This window comes from Tachysurus vachellii, chromosome 22, assembly GCF_030014155.1.
Source record: "Tachysurus vachellii isolate PV-2020 chromosome 22, HZAU_Pvac_v1, whole genome shotgun sequence".
Lineage (NCBI taxonomy): Eukaryota > Metazoa > Chordata > Actinopteri > Siluriformes > Bagridae > Tachysurus > Tachysurus vachellii.
The window spans coordinates 9464282-9485000 of NC_083481.1; the positions used below are offsets into that span (position 1 = coordinate 9464282).

The 20719-nt window shown below is 39.0% G+C and overlaps 2 protein-coding genes across 2 annotated transcripts; one reads left to right on the plus strand and one right to left on the minus strand.

The window, feature by feature from the left end:
* The first annotated feature begins 2455 nt into the window (after positions 1–2455).
* LOC132837752 (tubulin alpha-1B chain-like) lies at positions 2456–6239 on the plus strand. The gene is made up of 4 exons (XM_060857574.1): positions 2456–2616; positions 4461–4683; positions 4774–4922; positions 5020–6239. The coding sequence occupies exons 1-4, from the start codon at positions 2614–2616 to the stop codon at positions 5998–6000; spliced, it is 1356 nt and encodes a 451-aa protein (XP_060713557.1). The 5' UTR covers positions 2456–2613; the 3' UTR covers positions 6001–6239.
* Positions 6240–6719: 480 nt separating this feature from the next.
* suox (sulfite oxidase) lies at positions 6720–18043 on the minus strand. Its single transcript, XM_060857570.1, has 4 exons — positions 17932–18043; positions 12654–12724; positions 12225–12405; positions 6720–9384 (listed from the first exon to the last, which is right to left on the minus strand). The coding sequence occupies exons 1-4, from the start codon at positions 17995–17997 to the stop codon at positions 7921–7923; spliced, it is 1782 nt and encodes a 593-aa protein (XP_060713553.1). The 5' UTR covers positions 17998–18043; the 3' UTR covers positions 6720–7920.
* Positions 18044–20719: the final 2676 nt, after the last annotated feature.

Consider the following 20719-nt stretch of genomic DNA (forward strand, 5'->3'; position numbering starts at 1 on the left):
GTAGGGGAGCGAAGAGCTACGCGCCCATGCGCAGACAAGGGGCATGAAGATGTTGCGTTTAAATACACTGTAAATTATATACAAGTAGAAGTGCGCATATTTCATACGTTTATTACGATTCTTTGTGATCTAATCTTTCGTGGTCCTACTTACATGAAGCAATAAAATATGATTAAAATGTCAATTGGCCAAAGAATAAATCTAAATGCATGTTCACCACATTCACCTTATTTACATTGATGTTTTATAGCAAAGGTCTCCAATCGATGTGTATGCAGAAGGTTTTCACACCAATCAAGCAGGAGCCGCATCTGATTCCACCTGTTTCATCAATAGACCCAGGTGTGGCTTCTGCTTAAATTGGAATGAAAACCTGCACCTTCACTGGCCCCAAGATTGCACACCTCTGTTATATAGGTTATTGTTGTTATTGAATGTTACTATGTCGAGCATCCTAAGACAGACAGACAGGCAGGCAGACAGACAGACAGACAGGCAGGCAAGCAGACAGAGACAGGCAGGCAGGCAGACAGGCAGGCAGGCACGCAGACAGACAAGCAGGCAGACAAAAAGGCAGGCAGACAGACAGACAAGCAGACAGGCAGGCAGACAGACAAGCAGGCAGACAAAAAGGCAGGCAGACAGACAGGCAGGCAGGCAGACAAGCAGGCAGGCAGACAGACAGAAAGACGGACAGACAGGCAGCAGGACAAGCAGGCAGGCTGGCAGGCAGACAGACAGACAGACAGGCAGGCAGGCAGACAAGCAGGCAGGCAGACAGGCAGACAGAAAGAAAGAAAGACAGACAGACAGACAAACAGACAGGCAGGCAGGCAGACAGACAGACAGGCACATAAAAACACCAGTTATTGTCAATTCTGTGTACTGTAGGCTCTTCATAATTAAGCCTATATTTGTTTTGTTTCCATTGCAGTACCTGGATTAAATCACCTATAACAATTAAATATCGGTTTAACCTGCTGGGCAAATGAACGTGTGTGTGTGTGTGTGTGTGTGTGTGTGTGTGTGTGACTATTCTCCATGATCAACCTGACATCCTGGTTAAATACAACAACAGCTTATTAAGCTGCCTGTGTGTTGAAATACAACAACAGCTTATTAAGCTTATTTTCTTTTATTAAGAAAATCTGCATTCTTTTACAAAACCAATCTAAAGACCTGGTGTGTGTGTGTTATTGCTTTGAACATGTCATGTCACTCTGGTCTAGTTGCCACCGCCCTTCTTTGTCTGAGATTTTGCTGCAGCGCTGACGTCACCGAGCTGCAGTGCGTCACGTGACCTCCTCTTCTCAGCAGTTCTTATTATGTACACGTCTGGACCTTCTTAAACCCTAAAATGAAATCATCATCCTGAATGAGAACATGATGTACTTTCCCAAAAGCACAGCAAACCTTAAAATACTCCAAATTATTAGAAGGCCTATTAACAATATTAGGATTTACATCGTATTGGATTCTATATTATATAAATTACAAATGAACTCCTATTTAATTACGAGCCTTTCCGAAAAAAGAAATAATCATCTGTAAAGACAGGCAGCATGGTTTGTAATACTGATATATAAAAATAAGTATTATTGGACTTTAATACTTTACATGCACCTGCATGAGAGAATGAAAAAGGGGGATTTCTGCATACTTTTCACCCAAATATTAAAATAAACAAATAAATAAATAAATTTTCAGTACAGTAAGGTTTAAGAAAATATAAATATAAATATCAATCAAGCTGCTAAACTCACAGCTTAAATTAACGTGCTGCATTGCAAGAAATCGAGTTTTAAAAAAAAGATTGCCAGATTGTGGTTTTCACTACATAAACGTTCTTTTTCAAGCACGTCGTAGGTTGCCAGATTGTGGATAAAAGGTTGCCAAATTGTGGTTTTCAATAAATAACGTTCCATTATCAAACACGTCGTAGGGTCAAATGTTCACATAGGTACAATTTAAGTTATTTTATATATTGAGCTGTCTGTTTAACACTGTCTTATTACGTGTATGTGTTAGTCATCAGAATATCTGCTAAATTCTATAACAGACTGTGGAATAACATGCTATCATATGAAGAAACGCTAAGAAAACATCCAGGATTAAATACAATTATTTTGCTTAATCAGGAGGATATAGACTCATTGCATAAACATAAATGATATATTTATGCTTTACCATGGTTACTACTGTATTTGTACTTGTTACGTATAGCAGGGATAGCAGCAAAAGTCAAACTGACATTTTAATACAAAACTTCTCACACTATAATTTTTTTTTTAGAGATCTCAACTCACAACCAATTATTTATTTACGATTATATATATATATATATAATCATGACGAATTTTAGACAAATAACTGATTTATAGTGGGGGTACATCAACATGGCAACCTGCACGTTAAGGCACCGGACTGATTGAATATTCATGAGCCTCCCCCACTTCAGTAGCACGAGCCTTTATAAGGAGGGCGCCATTGAGACAGTAATGTAGTTACTACATCGACTCTTAACTGTCGTGCAAGGTAACGAACTTCACCGGCGAGTGAAACCCACTAAATTTTCTTCTTCCTCCGAGCCGATTTCTTTTCACACGTGTCAAAATGGTAAGTAATAAATATGTAAAACAAAACCGTAAGTCGTTTATTTTAGATCGTTGCTTCATTTTTAAACAAGAATATATGTAAATTAGAGGTCAGTGAATGCTGATAAAACTCGACGGATAGGCTCAGGTCTGTACATTATTTGTGCAAAATTTTGTTTTATTTGATTGATTTAATTAAACAGAACACAGACTGCGCAGATTGTGCCGATGCTGATGCTCTTCATGCTGGCGCGCGCGGGAAACCAGTCGGTTAATGTTTAGCGATTTCAAACGGAACAAATGGTCACACAAACGCCACAAGACGCTCGGTAGCAAACGTACGTTTGTCGGTTGGCGTTAACGTCGACATAAACCGTTATCTGAACCGTTTAATCGGATTTAAACGGCCATTTTCTTTTCTGTGGAGACTAACGGCGGCTGTGACGTCACGGCGCGCGCTTCTAAATCCTATAACATGGCCATAAAATATGGACTTTCTGTTGAGCTGTGATTCAAAAGAGCACGAATTAGACCAGGAGATTTGTGTATAAATCTGATTAGTGTTTTGTCCCAGTTCCTTATAGCAGAATGGGGGTGATGGCACCCACACATTGTTCAGCCTGTGGGGGGATGCTGTGGGTAACAAAGGCAGAAATCTCCCTTTGTCACTGAACAGATGAGAGCACATGAGTGTCTCATGAGAGAGCACATTATCTGTTATACATCTCTGTGTTGTGTTGTATCTGCAAAGCAACTTCAAAAGAGATCGGAAGATTATAGAACAATCTATAAAACAACTGTTTAGATCTATAGACAATGCTAGATTTCACACTTCATTTGAATATGAAGTCCTGTTGCCAGGCAACTGCACGACTAAGCCAGGAAATGTGCAAATCTCACAGCAACTGCTGGGTGGAGTCAAAAGATGGAGAGACTGGGGGGGAGGAGAAGAGAGAAGGAGAGCAGACTGTAGAAAAAGAGGGAGGTGTGTGGAATAAGTGGCGTGATCTAGGCTAGACCAGCCCTCTGCGGCATATTCAGGGATCCATGGCTGCCCTTTATGAGCTTAGACCTACTTCTTGTGTGACTGCACAACATGCTGGTCCTTATTTAAAGGGCAAAATTCATTTTCTATATGTAGATCTATATGTTAAAAATAAATGCAAAAAGCCGATTGGGAGACGTTCGTCTGGGTTTAAGGAGTGTCTGAGGGAGGTATACAGCAGGACTCTTTTCTGTTCTGGCACCAAGTAGGTGGGATGAACTTCCTCTAGATGACCGAACAGCTGAGTAACTGCGTAATCTTCATATGACGGGTGAAGACCTATTTCTTCCTGAAATACCAGAACTAGCACTTTTCCATGCTTTTTTTTTTTTTTTTTAAATTAAATTAATTAATCTAGTGAACCAGTGTTAATGTATTAGTTGATAAAGACTTATAATCACTGTTGTATGCCCCTCTTGATAATGGCATCTGCCAAATTCCAGAGGATATGTGCTAAAAATAGATAAGTACATTTACCATAGTAACACACACGTCAGGTTTCAACCTTTTTGGAACATTTATCATATTAGTGAAGGGGCAACTGTATTAGTGCAACTTCACTGTATTAGTGAAGGGGCAACTTTTACTAAAGGGGCAACTGTATTTTCTGTTGTTCAGCACATACTTATTTCGGAAATGGTGCTTACAAAGTACAAACAAGGGTGTGGTTTTTGTGAGCGTGCAGTGCTCTTTTCATCACTTCAATTGCCAGTTTCAAAAGTTGTCATAGCAGATGATCCTTGTTTATGTTAACTCTTTCTAAATATTTGTTTTTGTGTAATTGTCTACTCTAATGCTCTGCATTTTTTCCTTTCCTGCAGCGCGAGTGCATCTCCATCCACGTTGGTCAGGCTGGTGTCCAGATTGGAAATGCCTGCTGGGAGCTGTACTGCCTTGAGCACGGTATTCAGCCTGATGGACAGATGCCTAGTGACAAAACCATTGGTGGAGGTGATGATTCCTTCAACACCTTCTTCAGCGAGACAGGAGCTGGCAAGCATGTCCCCAGGGCAGTGTTTGTGGATCTGGAGCCCACTGTGATCGGTAAGCAAAGGGTTGTAATTTTTTTTAGTCCTCTGGGGGAATATTTTTAACTGAAAATTGATTCACCATTGTCTTTGTATTGCTCCTCAGATGAGGTTCGCACTGGCACTTACCGTCAGCTCTTCCACCCTGAGCAACTGATTACTGGAAAGGAGGATGCAGCCAACAACTACGCTCGTGGGCATTACACCATTGGTAAGGAGATCATCGACCTGGTGCTTGACAGAATCCGCAAACTGGTGAGAAGCTGGAACTTTTTTTAGACTTGTTCTGTTTAAACCATACATTATGTGATATTTATTTTAACCATCATTTGGGATTGTCTTTTCTCCTCAGGCTGACCAGTGCACTGGTCTCCAGGGATTCCTGGTTTTCCACAGCTTTGGAGGTGGAACTGGATCTGGTTTCACCTCCTTGCTGATGGAGCGTCTCTCTGTTGACTATGGCAAGAAGTCTAAGCTGGAATTCTCCATCTACCCAGCTCCACAAGTGTCCACCGCTGTGGTAGAGCCTTACAACTCTATCCTGACCACTCACACCACTCTCGAGCACTCTGACTGTGCTTTCATGGTAGATAACGAGGCCATTTATGACATCTGCCGTAGAAACCTTGATATTGAACGTCCCACATACACCAACCTAAACCGGCTGATCAGCCAGATTGTGTCCTCCATCACAGCTTCCCTTCGATTCGATGGTGCTCTAAATGTTGATCTTACTGAGTTCCAGACCAACTTGGTGCCCTACCCTCGTATCCACTTCCCTCTGGCCACCTATGCCCCAGTGATCTCAGCTGAGAAAGCTTACCATGAGCAGCTTTCAGTTGCAGAGATCACCAATGCTTGCTTTGAGCCAGCCAATCAAATGGTCAAATGTGACCCACGTCATGGCAAATACATGGCCTGCTGCTTACTGTACCGTGGTGACGTCGTACCTAAAGACGTCAACGCTGCCATCGCCACCATTAAGACCAAGCGTACCATTCAATTTGTGGACTGGTGCCCAACTGGCTTTAAAGTTGGTATCAACTACCAGCCACCCACTGTGGTGCCCGGTGGAGACCTTGCCAAGGTCCAGAGAGCTGTGTGCATGCTTAGCAACACCACAGCTATTGCAGAGGCTTGGGCCAGGCTCGACCACAAGTTCGACCTGATGTATGCTAAGCGTGCCTTTGTGCACTGGTATGTAGGAGAGGGTATGGAGGAGGGAGAGTTTTCTGAGGCCAGAGAGGACATGGCTGCCCTGGAGAAGGATTATGAGGAAGTTGGTGTTGATTCCATCGAGGGAGAAGGGGAGGAGGAGGGAGAGGAGTATTAAACTTATTACTCCCTACTGAATCACCAGTATGTCGCATCAAAGTCTTATTATAGCTCATAGATTTGTTCTTACATTACGAGCACCATCTTGTTTTATGTCTACGTTTGTTTTGTCTGTTGAAGTCTGGTAGTGTCTTGAGAAATCAAGGTGCCAAACTGAGTGGTACGTTCTTTTACTCTTATGAACCACACATTCCATTGTCTTCTGACTGTGATGCGTAATAAATTATTGATTCAAAATTCAAGTGTGTATGGTCTGTTTTGTTGAAATTATCATTAAAATATGGTATTAAAGAACACATTTGTTTTCCAATACACCAAGTGCAAAAAAAAACTTATCTCTCTCTCTATACACAAATAAGTATATACTGTGTGTATATGTGTGTGTGTGTGTGTATATATATATATTATATACACACACACACACAAAGACATATAACTGTCTTGTAATAAGACAGTGATTTCTTTAAATATTTACATAAATTACTTGGTGTGGTAATTGTACGTTTATATAAAAAAGTAACTTTCTAAAACAAAATAGATTTAAAAAAAATAATTACGTTGTAGTCCTAACTGTATAATCTATACACTTTATACTATAAAGATCATATGAGATTTTTTTTTATTGCATATAATTAAATAGTAATTATCTTATTGTATGGATGTGGCTCTGGGGAAAAATAACCCTGCACAAACACGGGAAGAACATGCAAACCTTCATCCGTTTAAAGTTACATTTTTAATTTTTTTGTAAGAAAAAAGTCATGATTTACATTATGAACAATTATCATGAACAGGCATTATAATGACTTATATAATATAAATATAATTACATAACATTAATAAAAACATTTATTTATTAGATAGACAATACCATATAAATGAGTTATCACTACAGAAATAATGATGTAATAGAACAAGTGCATTAATATAAACTTGTGATTCAATTCACAGCCAGAACTACTGTGATGCATCTGGCCATTCGATTAGAGAATTCAGCAATGATGCAATTTGAATGTGCTGTATAAAATGCTGCTTTCACAAATAAATCACATTCTTCTGCAGACATCTGTTCTATTTCAATGGACCGAAGTACATAGATTGTAATCTAAAAACAAAAAGCACACATTTGAAAAGTGAAGAGCTGTTAATTATTAATGAGCTAAGTATTCAGAATAAATAAATGATGTATCTTGTCTTAGTTATTTTCTTCCTAAATATTACTTTTCCAAACAAAATTAAATGCTACAGAAAGAAAAAACACTGTATGACACATTGTACAACATATCAACAAAATACATGAGTTCTTTGCACTTACTAAAATAATTAATGACATCAGGCACTTTAGACACATGCTAAACAATGTTTATGTCCCTGTTCTGCAAAGATAGCCAGCTGTTTTTTCTTTACTTAGTAGACACATTAGGTGATTTAAGTCACACTGAAGTAGCTATTGGGCAGAGCTGGGATATGAATTCACAACCCTCAGGTCACTAGCACTGGCCCATCATAGTTAAGTTTTAAAAGATTTTTATTTCTAAGCAAATCCAGTCCGTTTCCACTGAAAGAAATACTTGTTAAAATGACAAGTATATCCTGCCACCTCTTTGTGAGTTCATTTATGGAATGTCTATGGGAACTATAGTTATGTACAAAGCTATAAATGTACATACAAATATGAACAATAACCGGCAAAAATAGTAAGAAAAAAAAAAAAGAAGTGAATAGGATTTCCCACTGCAGGTAATAAACACAAAATATGTAATGTTTCAACTATAATGTTGGAAATGGTTTGAAATGGTTGTAAACTCAAAACCTCATGGCTGTCATGGTGGAATACCTAAACACTTGGAGCCATATAAAGTATGAACTTTTCCTGAGTAAAGTTTCGCTTCTTTTCTTTTTATTTTCATCCAAATCCTCATTCTACTTTCACCCTGACCCGATGCCATGCGTTGCTAAGAACACCTCTCAAATTCCAAATAGGTGCCACCGAATCTGGTTGGGTATTATAACTACTGTCAATTGCTTTGCAAACAACCTCCAGCTCCTGAGCTCCGTCTGGTAATGGAATTGTTATTTCCCAAAGTTTCCAGGCCCAAGCTTTACCAGGTGGAGGAGAAGGTGCAGAAGTTTCTCCTTCCTCACTATTTTGAAATTCAGCCACATGCCATGTCTTCCCTCCATCCAATGAGACATCCACCCTCACCACCTCCCTTCCTCCACCACTCCAAGAGTAACCTTTAACAGTCACGTTCTCCATGTCTCTGTCTATTGAGCACCCATCTGTCAGATTTGTGATGGCTGACTGAACAGGAAGCTCCTGGATGGCAGGAGCTGATTTCAAGTCCACTGTGTCCCAATCAGTGCCTGGTGAAAAGCCTTTGTAGTCATTCTGCTGCCAGTGACTTTGGCTTTCCTCATCGCTAATGATTATTTTGCCGAGCCATTTGACGTTTCGAGCTCCAACAATTCCAGGAACAATGACACGGACGGGGAAACCATGATCTGCTGGGAGATCCTTTCCATTCATTTCATATGCCAACAGGACATCTCCCTCTTCACTGATGGCCTTGTTTAATGGGATTGATGCTCCATATGCTGTACCAGTTACATCCAGATCTAAACCTTCAAACTGCACATGCCGTGCTTTAGCTACCACCTCTGGACCAAAGCCATAATGATAAAGGACATCTCTTAAATAGGCACCTGACCATGTAGCATTACTGATTGCTGCAATTCCCCAGTTTAGTCCTCTGACCTGCTTTACTTTGTTCATCTCAGAACGACGATTCCCAGCACACTGGAGGGTTGCCATTACTGTATGTTTAGGAAAATGAGACTTAAGATCATCCAAAGTCAGCGACACTGTACCTCCAGGAAGGCCCTCAATTTTCAGAACGTATGTTTTAGGATCTACGCAGGGGACAGGAAAATGGTTTCGCTTGAAAAAGATGGCAGAAGGGGTGATGTAACTATCGGTCAAAATGGCAGCTGGTGTTTCAGCATTAAAGGGTTTTAAACTGTTCACTTTGAGACCAGGATGACGAGGTGGCTCAGCAGAATAAGGATCTGCAGATTTAATGTCCTCTTTCTTGCTTTCCTCTGCTTGGAGAACGCCAACTTTATACTCAGACAGAATTTCCAGAACATGCTCTCCTTCATGAATAGCATAAAGTGCCCAAAAGGGTTCTAAAGCTTTGCCAGCGGCAAGAAGGATTTTGTTGCCACCAGGGTGGATGGACACAAAGTCAGTGATATCATAGACACCATCTTTGTAAGTGACCCATATGCCGTTTTCAGTGGAGCAATGTTTAGTAACTTCTTCCCGACTATAAACTGGTAGAGAGGTTGTCTGAGTCACCGGAATCGTCGCTTGCTCAGCCTAGAGATTAAATCGAGAACAAAAGAAAAATGAAAAATGATTTGATAACATTGAGGCACTGCCTTGACAGTAAACATGGCTCAGAAATTTGCATTTTCATTAGTTATGATTTTATCTTTTATTTTCTTGACATGACTATTTCCGTAGATCATTGTAAAGTACAGGAAGTTTTTATGTAATTATTTGCTACAAGGTCTCATGAAATGTCTCCCTCTGAATCCATTGAACATTGAAAAACAACATGCATGCTCACTCATCTCTTTCCTGGATGGGAGATTTGTATCAAAGAGGAAACAAACTTTTTTTTTTTCCAGTTTGTGTGTAATTAAATCCAAGGTTTCAGTGCTTGGTTAACATGCAGAAACAGTCCTGATATCTTCATCTCATTTGCTCATTCAAACTTAAAAGAATGAAGAAATGATTGATGGCAGTGAGACTTCATAATCATAATAAAATGTCACAACTCTATGAGATGTAAAGGAAATTTTAAATAGTAATAAAAAAAGGGATTATTGAATACATTCAAATATCCTTGTGTCCTTTGTATTTAGAACTCATTATCCTCACATACAATTTTATAACAGTACAGTCTCTCCGGCAGCCTAATCAGTCTTCTCAAATGATTTGTCAGCAGAGAGGTCAGGATTGACTGCTGGCTCATTAGATTTCTTTCATTAATTTCTGCAAGTGAGGCCTAAAGTCAGAAAAGATGTGCGTATTACCACAGACAAAGGAGCTGTCATATATATTTTTGCATTTCATTAGCCTAACTGCCATCTTCTTATTTGCACATGATATCACCATTTGACCAGTGTAAGGCCATATCCAAATTAAATGCAACCTGCTGCCAGGAGCAATTCAGGTACTGATATCTATTATGAACAGGATTTAGAGTTACAGTTACGGATGTTCTTATCAAGTCAATGCGATAAAAAAAAAAAAAAAAGACAGACAGTGTGAAATGCTTCATTTATTAGCTCCATAAACAAGACCTTGAAGCCAACAGCGTCAATGGGGTGCCTCTGCTGCCAAGACTGATTCTTCTAGTTACTTATTTGTGTTCGACAAATAATATAAGAATATACCTCGGTCAGAACGCAGACTTTTAGCAACTGATAGTAATAAATTCTATACAATTATTATAGTCAGGGAAAACCAAAAATTTCAATTTAAGATTGTGTTTAATTATTAAAATATCAGAGCATTTGTGTTGGTAATGAGCCTCTGAAACATATTAATGAACACATTTTGTACAGTTTGACGATATAAAGCAATTTCCTGAGAAATGGATATTGCTCCCTGTTCACAGTATTTTCTCTTAGCCTCCACAAAGTTCCATACTTCAGGCCCAATTATCAACGTGGTGTATCTACTTTAGATGTTCACACATCAGAAAACAATTAACAACCACTGGCCTTTAAGTGAAGTAAAAACATTGGAATGAGAGCCAGCAAACTCAGGCAAATAACGGCCGTACTTCAGTCTCTGAGTGCCAAAAAAATAAATAAATTCAATTCAGCTATAGATGCTATAAAATCTCATGATTTATTGGTTATGGTTTTGAGTTTGGATCCAAACACTACTTGGTGATCTTATTACTCACTACTTAACACTAACACTACTTATCACTACTAGTAGTTTTGGTTCATAATAAGAATAAGATTCACTTCCTTTCACACATTTGTTTGTTGCATCTTAAGATCTTCTTACAAAAAAAAAAACTGTAAGAGACAGAACATTCTAAATGTGCAGACACTATATTTTCAGAAGCATTACAGCTCAGACAAATGATCCAATGGTGGACAAATGATGAATTCAAAGGATGCACTCCAGTGTGTTTGCGCTTTGCTTGTTTTAGTTGCCTGGAAACCTAAATAAATAGTCTAAAACGTGGCAGCTAATGCAAAGTAATAACAGCTAGCCAAATATTTGGCTAGTTAACTGCATTAGTACAGGTGTGCATTTCCTCTGTGTTCACTAGTTTCCCCCTACCGCTTAAAAACTTGCTGGTGGACAGACAGGATGTCATAAGTTTTGCCTAGGTGTGACGAGTGTGTGCATGGTGCTATGTGATAGACTAGAATACTGTCCAGGGCATGGCCCTGACCAGGACAACATGCTTACTGAAGATGAACGAATTAATCTTTAACTGCAAGGTGACATTTTGCTAGCAAACACATACGGAAGGTTTTAACACTAGGTTAGGAAAAAAGAAATAATCGCAAATGTAAAGGAAGCCAGTGTGTATTCCACATGGATGTCTGCATTTGTGCCTTTCTGCCTTTTTTCCCCCCTTCATTCACTCTATTCATTCAAACTATCTTCATTATTATGGTACAAAGAGCTCGACAATCAAACAGCTCATTGCTTCTTTTACAGGACAGAAAATATTCATGTAACACTGCCAGAGTTTAAGAGTGACTTTTGTGTAACTCTTTACTACCTGTGATTGTAGAGGTTGCTAATAAACTTGCAAGTGGTACATCAACAGTTGCATGCAAGTGTGCTGTATATTCTCTCAGACAGATCATTATCCTTATAAGATTAATTTGTCCTTTAAAAAGGAAAGGAAATTTTTAAGTATACCATGAGCCAAAGTTTAATTAGTGAAATGAATACGGAGTACAAGATGAATTCTCTATTCCGAGTCAGTGCAGAGTGCTAACACACACACACCACGGGCATCATCTATGACTTTCTTAAACGATTCAAAGTCCCAAACATGATTTCAGGAGTATTTTCCTTTTGTTGTTGTGTACTAATGGCAATTGTTACTACCTTTGAGTATCCACACATTTATTTCTATAAAGCAGTCGATTCTGCTTTTACAGCTGCTTCACCTTATTGTGATGGAGCCCATAAGCTAGTACAGCTCCAGTTCCAGCTACCAGGCCAGTTATCGCATATCTGAACCTCGATCTTCTGAATCTGGAGTAGTGCTGGTCTTGGCTACTGCTCCTTGAATGCAGAGCGAGAAATCCGGACCACGACGACACTGCAGGGATGGGGCTCTTCAGCTGCCTGCAGAAATGCAAGGAAGTGTATGTGAACTTTCAATAAACACAAAGAGCGTTCATGAAATGCTTTAGAGGATTTTGCATGAAATTTAAGAATATTGTACGAGAATATACTGTAAAGGTTTCTGGAAAGCTAAACAATCAGAAAACCCAGAAACTTAGCCATACTGATGAAAACTAAACCATGTGATTTCCTGTGTAATCATGCAATAAATGGAGACTGGATCATTTTAATGAAGGCTTTAAGCATACCTTGGAGTAATGGGAAATGAAACGAGGGCAAAACGTTTGAAGTGTCTGAGGTGCTGCATTGTGCTGGGAAGCTACAAAAAAAAAAAAAAAAAAAAGAGGACATACAATGTAAAATTCCCCTTGTCAACAGAATGGAATTAAACTATTTCTGTATTTAACACTACACACTACAGAGACATCCAGACTTGGTGTACTGCATAGTCTGTACTTTACAGTGCATGGCATAAGAGCAGAAAGACCTACGAGTTCATCAATTAACATAGTCACACTGTACACATTTAATGCCAGGAGCTGCAGGTGAAAATAAACACATAATTAATTATCACACACACAGTTCTCATGCAGTCAAATCATACTTTTAGTGTCAGCGTGGCTAAAATATATGAGATCTTCATCTCTGTCAATCTCTGAGGGATGGTGATGCTAAAGATTTGCAAGTTACTTTGCATTTGTACAGTTACTAACTGTAGCCCTTCTGTTTCTATGCAAAACCTGTCAGTGAAAAGTACTCACATTTGATGATAGCTATTATTTTAATTCACAAATCTTTCGAAGCGCTTTATGAGCTTCAGGTGGCCCATGAATCAGCTTCTGATAATTAAAAGCTTCTGATAATTGTAGAGAAAAATACAATTGTATTAAAATTACACTAAAAAATACCATCAATAAGCCTGAATTAAATGTAATTTACATTACATTTTATGACTAATGGTTTTATTTTGTACAACAGCCTAACATTTGTAGAAGTAATTCAGCGAAACCCAGGAGACGAACAGTTTCAGTAATCACAATTTTCCTATTTCTTGATATTTGATGTGTGTATTACAAGAATCTCTTGTAATGGATCTGTAGAATTTTGTCGTGTGTGGCAGCCACATGATTAGATATCTGCATGAATGTGCAAGTGTACCGGTGTTACTATTAAAATGGATGGTGAGTGTAACACATTAAATATCACAAATCACAAGTGTGAAGCAGGCGTCGAAATAAGATAATGTGCGACTTGTACTTTGTGTGAGGAATAAAACAAGGAAAATATTCCAGACAGGAAAATGTTGGTTGGTGTGAAACTGAATATTTTCTGACAACAGCACATCTCCAAGTGTTTCATTTATCAGCAATTTATTAATGGTTAATGGTGTTGTTAATAATAATAATACAATTTATTTATTTATAGTCACCATACAAATTCAAACCAAAAAAATAAAGAATAAAAAACAGTAAACAACAATAAAACAATATTAAGAAGAAAGCCAGTTCACTCACTCACTCTCACTCACTCATCTTCTACCACTTATCCGAACTACCTCGGGTCACGGGGAGCCTGTGCCTATCTCAGGCGTCATCGGGCATCAAGGCAGGATACACCCTGGACAGAGTGCCAACCCATCACAGGGCACACACACACTCTCATTCACTCACGCAATCACACACTACGGACAATTTTCCAGAGATGCCAATCAACCTACCATGCATGTCTTTGGACCAGGGGAGGAAACCGGAGTACCCGGAGGAAACCCCCGAGGCACGGGGAGAACATGCAAACTCCACACACACAAGGTGGAGGCGGGAATCGAACCCCGACCCCCCAAGAAAGCCGGTTATCTAACATTAAACATGAAGGAGAATCAAGTGCAGCATAAGATCATGTTAATAAGCGCTTCTGAACCATTGGGTTTTGAGTCTTGTTTCCAATGTGGTGAGGGAGTCTGTGTTACGGATGTTTTCCGGAGTGAATTCCAGAGACGAGGAGCAGTGCAACTAAAGGCTCTAGTGCACATGGTGGATAAAGGGGCAGGAGGTGTAATAAGGAGCCTAGATGAGAGAGTGGAGACTACGGGAGGCAGCGTAGAACTGTAGGAGGTCTTTGAGGATCTTTGAAGATTATGAGGAGCTTTAAAGGTGAGGAGAAGAATCTTGCAAACAATACGATGTTTAATAGGGAGCCTGTGGAGTTGAAGGGAGGGAGTAAGGCGAAGCATGATGGGAGCTTGTGTTATGATACGGGCAGCAGAGTTCTGAATAAGTTGAAGTTTGTAAAGCTGTTAAGTTGTTAAGCTTGTTAAAGATGCCATCCTTATTATCTGCTTAAATGTTCCACAACATATGCTAAACATGATGTCCATTATGTTATAGCAGCTATACAGAGTTATTCCCTCAACAGCACTCTCTCTTTCTCTCTCTTGAAAGTAATAATATAAAACAACAGCAACAAAGCTTGATAATGATAAAATAATGAGCAAAGCTCCCGGACCTGATGATGTTCCCAAAAACAAAAATGTACTTACATTTTTAACTTAATGGTAAATAAATATCTTCTAACAGAAAGATTCACAATATCAGCCAAAACACATTTTAACCACATTTTCTTCCAATTTGGTCATAAGACAAATTCTACCCAAAAGTTAGCTCTTTCCGATTGCAGAACGGCTACCAACATGCTATCTCCGAGACCTGTGAGGCCATTCACTGCATCTTTTCATCCTGCTGCTCATGCTGCACTACAGGGCAGATGAACACTCTGAGGAACATGTTCACCTCCTTCTGAACCATACTTCAGTAAACAGATGGCCACAAATGACTAGTGCTGCTCTGATTTTCAAGAGTCAATAATGCCAGCTGTCCCATCCAGAGAACATAGCTATTATCTCAGAAGTCCCTTTGCAAGTTGTCACAATAAGGTATTAGAGTCATTTTGTACATTATTATAAACCAGTGATTGCCTTCAGTCAGAGCTGCTGTTATATAAAATTAATCCTTAAATATTTTACTGACCTATCAGAATCAGAGCTGAGCAGCCCTGCATAGAGTATCTTTATGGGGACTATTTTTACATTTTTTTGGTCCAGTTCATTAATTTGACTGCCAAATGTAACAGATACAGGTAAACAGGTTGTTCTTGTCCTTTGGCTGCTCCTTGTTTGAGGTCACCACAGTGGACCATCATATCCACATATTTGATTTGGCACAGGTTTTACGCCGTTTGCGTAAAAAGTGTTGCAGTGAGAGTGTGGGATCCTGCCATTGGACCACCAGGGAGTTAGAGCTAAACATGTAATAAGATAATCTCCTGGATTGTGCTAAAACAACAACAAATCAATCACCATGATGTGAAAATCAATCACTGTGATGCAAAGAAATAAATCTTTGTGACGCAAGACAAGCTGAAGTATTCGGAGAAGCAGTAAACAAATATGTTGAGTATACGGTATACAACAAGAGTAAATACTAGTATTAAACATGTAACTAGAAGTAAATACAACTACAAAATGCCAAAGCGATCGGGTGGTTCCCAAATGCAAAGGAGTGAAAGATAATTAAAAAATGAAGCATACTTTTGAACGATAAAAAAAAAAGCCCTTGAATAGAAAAAGGACTCCTGAGACACAAATTATGTAAGGAAAAACTTTCCAGAGGTTTGCAGGGAAGGGAAATAAAAGAAAGAATAAAGTCACATGGTTCTTTTTGCTCTGGACTGAAATAGAAAAGATTCTCGGTGTTGTTTGCCAATTTTTGTTCTTTAATCACAGGGCAGTTGTTAAAGAGCAAAGCAAAGCTAATTTGAACAGTTTGCCCAGGTCTGTTAATTTCAAAAATATTTTTGGTTTTAAAGTCTGCAGGAGGTAATGGTGTAAAAAAGTTTGGTATAGTATAAGTCAATGCTTCAGCAGCGGTTTTATCAAGAAAAAAAAATTATTCACACAAATTCTTTGCTCATCAATATCTCCATGGGGACCAAAGGTGCAAAATTCGCAATCATGTCCATAAATAACAAATACCACATGCAACCACATGAAATGATGCAACTCGAGAAACTGGATCTTACTAGACTGTAAGTATATACCACCATGTGTCAAGACCGGCAAGTACACTGATTGTGTGTGCTACATTTGTTTCTGTTTAACATCGGTCATGGGGACTGGGGAACAAAAACTACCAGGCAGCAAGTAATCATCAAGTACAGAAAATTAGTAAACAGTTATTCAAGTAAACAAAACACACCCAGGCACACAGTGTGCTAGTACACCACCCAAGGACACTTTAAAAAATTGTCAGTGTCGTAATGCTACAAATTTTAAAGCAGTGAAATCCTGCACTCAAAGTCCAAATCCCACACAAACTGCCTTGTCAAAGCAGAACATATGACAAAGCTAAACTGAGTGTTTTATTGGTTTGATAAAGACACTTTTAACTGCACACTCATCTGTTTTCAATCTCCCTTATTGTAGAAGCAAATTTTTCATGACTAATTTGTGTGAACAAAAAGGGATTTAAACGAATCTAATTGTTCTCACTTGTTAAACCTAATCAGAATGAATTACACCTGCATGTACATTAGTACATAGTGTGTATTAGTATCACGTTTTGTGCAGCCTTTAATATCTTAATGTGCAGATTTTACATAAGGACAAATAAATGTAATGTATAGGTTATAGATAACTACATATAGGCTAAATATGTTTAATACACTTGGCTAAAATGAATACACTACACTTAACTAATCTATGCGCTTCTGTTCGCTTTGTTCTTTTTCCTACACATACTCTTTAGAGACGACACGTGTGTACTTCTCCCTGAGACCCCAGTGCGTGTGTGTTTGTGTGCGCGTGTGTGTATTTTTCCCCCGAGACCACTGTGTGTGTATTTTTCCGCCGAGACCACTGTGTGTGTGTACTTTTCCCCGAGACCACTGTGTGTGATTGTGTGTACTTTTCCCCGAGTCCACTGTGTGTGTGTGTGTGTGTGTGTGTGTGTGTACTTTTCCCCGAGACCCCCGTGTGTGCGTATGCGTGCGCGTGTGATCTCAGCCTGCAATACAGTGATCTACGGAAAGCATAGGAAGCGATAGTCGCCTAAAGAAATCAGAGAAAACATTTTGTATGTTTTGAAATAAAATATTGCCCCCGATTTATAATGAGTCAAAGTTAAACTGTCGGAAACCTACACACACACACGCACGCAGACACACACACGCAGACACACACACGCAGACACACACGCGCAGACACACACACACGCGCAGACACACACACACGCGCAGACACACACACACACACACGCAGACACACACACACGCAGACACACACACACGCACACACACACACACACACGCGCGCGCGCGCGCGCAGACACACACAGTAAGATGACAGAGCTAGCATACATACTGCTCAAAACCGCCCATTCATCATTTACTCGAAGGCGATGGAATAAGAATCAAAATGACAGTCAATACAAAATAAAGAAATTGAAATGAAAACTCAAAAATAAAGTCATTTACCGGTGATGATACTGTTCCAAGCCGTTCACACACTTTCACCTTGAGTTCTCTACTTAGCACCAACATCTGATGAGAAACAAACCCTTACTAGCTATGCCACGCCCCTGCAAGCAGCTACGTTATGATTGGCCTAGAAGTCGCTATAGAAACCGTGCCCCGCCTGGATATTTTCAACAGAAAATTCCGGAAAATTCTATTACCTCAATATTCATTCAGAGATTTACAGATTATTCGGAGGATTATGATACTTAACCCTTTAGTTTTAGTTTAACCCAAGGTTGTTTTTTTTCTTTGTAAATATTTATTTCACTGACAGTTTCATTAGATAAACAGTGAAAACAACTGTCGCAAAATAAAAACTAGCATCGTAAAATACGCCCTGAAAACCGTCAGTTTCTAGCATCACAATATGGCAAGTAAATAAATAAATAAAAAGTTTCACGATTGATGAAAACAAAAAAGATGTTATTGGGTGACTATTCACACCTAATTCAATTTAATTTGGATGTTTATGAAACACCACATAAAGTCCCCTCTATAAGTATTGGAACAACAAGGCTAATTCTTTTTTTTTTTATACACTAGGTTTAAGTTTAAATGCTGAATATGTGAATAGAACCTAATTTACGCTTTCTTTCACTGATGTTTACATCTAAACATCATGGGACCTTTTGTTTGAATTGCTTTTGAATCTTTATTGATTATGTAACTCATGCTTTGTGGGGACTGTGTATATCACATGCTATTATAGAATTTATAACTTTCATTAACATAAACCTTTTCTTTGCATTATTCTTTCGATTTTAGTTAATGACAGTTAACAGTTAAAAACCATACGCATTTATGGCTTAGTGGTTAGCACGTTCGCCTCACACCTCCAGGGTCGAGGTTCGATTCCCGCCTCCACCTTGTGTGTGTGGAGTTTGCATGATCTCCCCATGCCTCGGGGGTTTCCTCCGGGTACTCTGGTTTCCTCCAACGGTCCAAAGACATGCATGGTAGGTTGATTGGCATCTCTGGAAAATTGTCCCTAGTGTGTGATTGTGTGAGTGAATGAGTGTGTGTGTGCCCTGTGATGGGTTGGCTCTCCGTCCAGGGTGTATCCTGCCTTGATGCCCAATGACACCTGAGATAGGCACAGGCTCCCCGTGACCCGAGGTAGTTCGGATAAGCGGTAGAAGATGAATGAATGAGTAATAACTGCCACGTATACAGAATAGATCCTGTGGGAAAAATGTCACATAATGATTGGCTTGAAGTTTTTTCATCACTGTACCGAGCGTTCGTATGGTTTCTACAAAAGCCAACAAAATGCATTAGCTATCGTACAATAAAAAGCGCAGAGTATAAAACATGAAACTGCCATTCTATATGTATTGCGACTGTGCATGAGGAAGACCTGATTGGCTTTTTCTTTTGCCTCTGTATCCAAGATAAGGCACATTTATAAACCACTAAACGTTTTATGGCTCTAAGTATATCTCTAGGTCACTGTTTGCTTATGATAAAGTAGAAAAGTTAAATGATAAACTTTACCGCTAAGCATCACCTATTGCCCATTTAATATGGAAGCAGTGATTTTAAATCCATATAAGAAATGTAAACAACTCTGATGGATCTTTTCAATTTTCAAGTCCAACCTCACACCATCAGAAACCACACAGATCTATTCACGTATACTTTACAACTTGTTTATCAGCAGTTGCACTTTTGATAACACCTGGAAGGTTGTAAATGTGAATCCCAAAATTTACATAAAGTCACATCTCAGATCTTGTATAAGATACTGTTTTCCTCCACCTTAGAATCATGCACCTAATAATTAATGCAACATAAATGTGTTTGGCATGTACTTTGTATTCATGCAACATGGTGGTTATATACATTATAGCCAGGCTAGAATAATAACTTTAGCACAAATTTAAAGGCTAAATTATAGATACTGGTATGTGGATTCAAATCCACGCCTATATTCAGAAGCCTTTATATATTCTTGAGTTTGTGCTTGTAGACACTTTTCAGGCAACCAGGTTCTGGGCTGAAATAATAGATGCAATGGTAGATATATAATGGCAGAAACAGCAGAATTCACTGTGCTATCACTTGTCACAAGAACCACAGACCACAAAAAATAAACGTTTCACCACCACTATATCTAGCAAACTCCTGAATAATTGAGGACAGTAAAGCAGAGGCAACAAGCCTAAAGATCACAGCTCTAGAACTGTACAGTTTACTTGGTTCTTGTTTAACTGTTTATAATGCCCCATCCTGGGAGCTTCTTATCAAAATGCAAAGGCTGAATTTCAGAAAGTGGCTGTAGAACTATACTGGCATCATGAATGGGTCATATGTGACCAAAATCAAACACTTGATACCCAAAGAAAAAATCTGAAGGTGTCATTGATACCGAAATCAACACAGAAATGGTTAAAGAAACTTTTCAGCCATTTAAAGACTTTTACCCGAGTGCACTGAAGGGCTTGTTGTGTGAATGGGATCATTGTGGGACTGAAAGCTACTCTTATCTTCCAGTTTAGTTTGTATGGTCTCGTCCGGAGGAATGAACTGACCCCGGGAGAAAGAAAAGCTACTTCTGTAGGTTTAAGTCTTTTTTAATGTGTAACCTGAACCTGAGCTGTACAGCTGCGACGGTTGCTGTACAGTACAAGTTTGAGGAGGCTGGATAAATCTTTATAATCTAAATCAAGCTGTTAGGAGCAATTATACTGTAAATTGATGTAATACATCTAGTCTCATTTTTTGTTAATATGCATTTAAAAAAAAA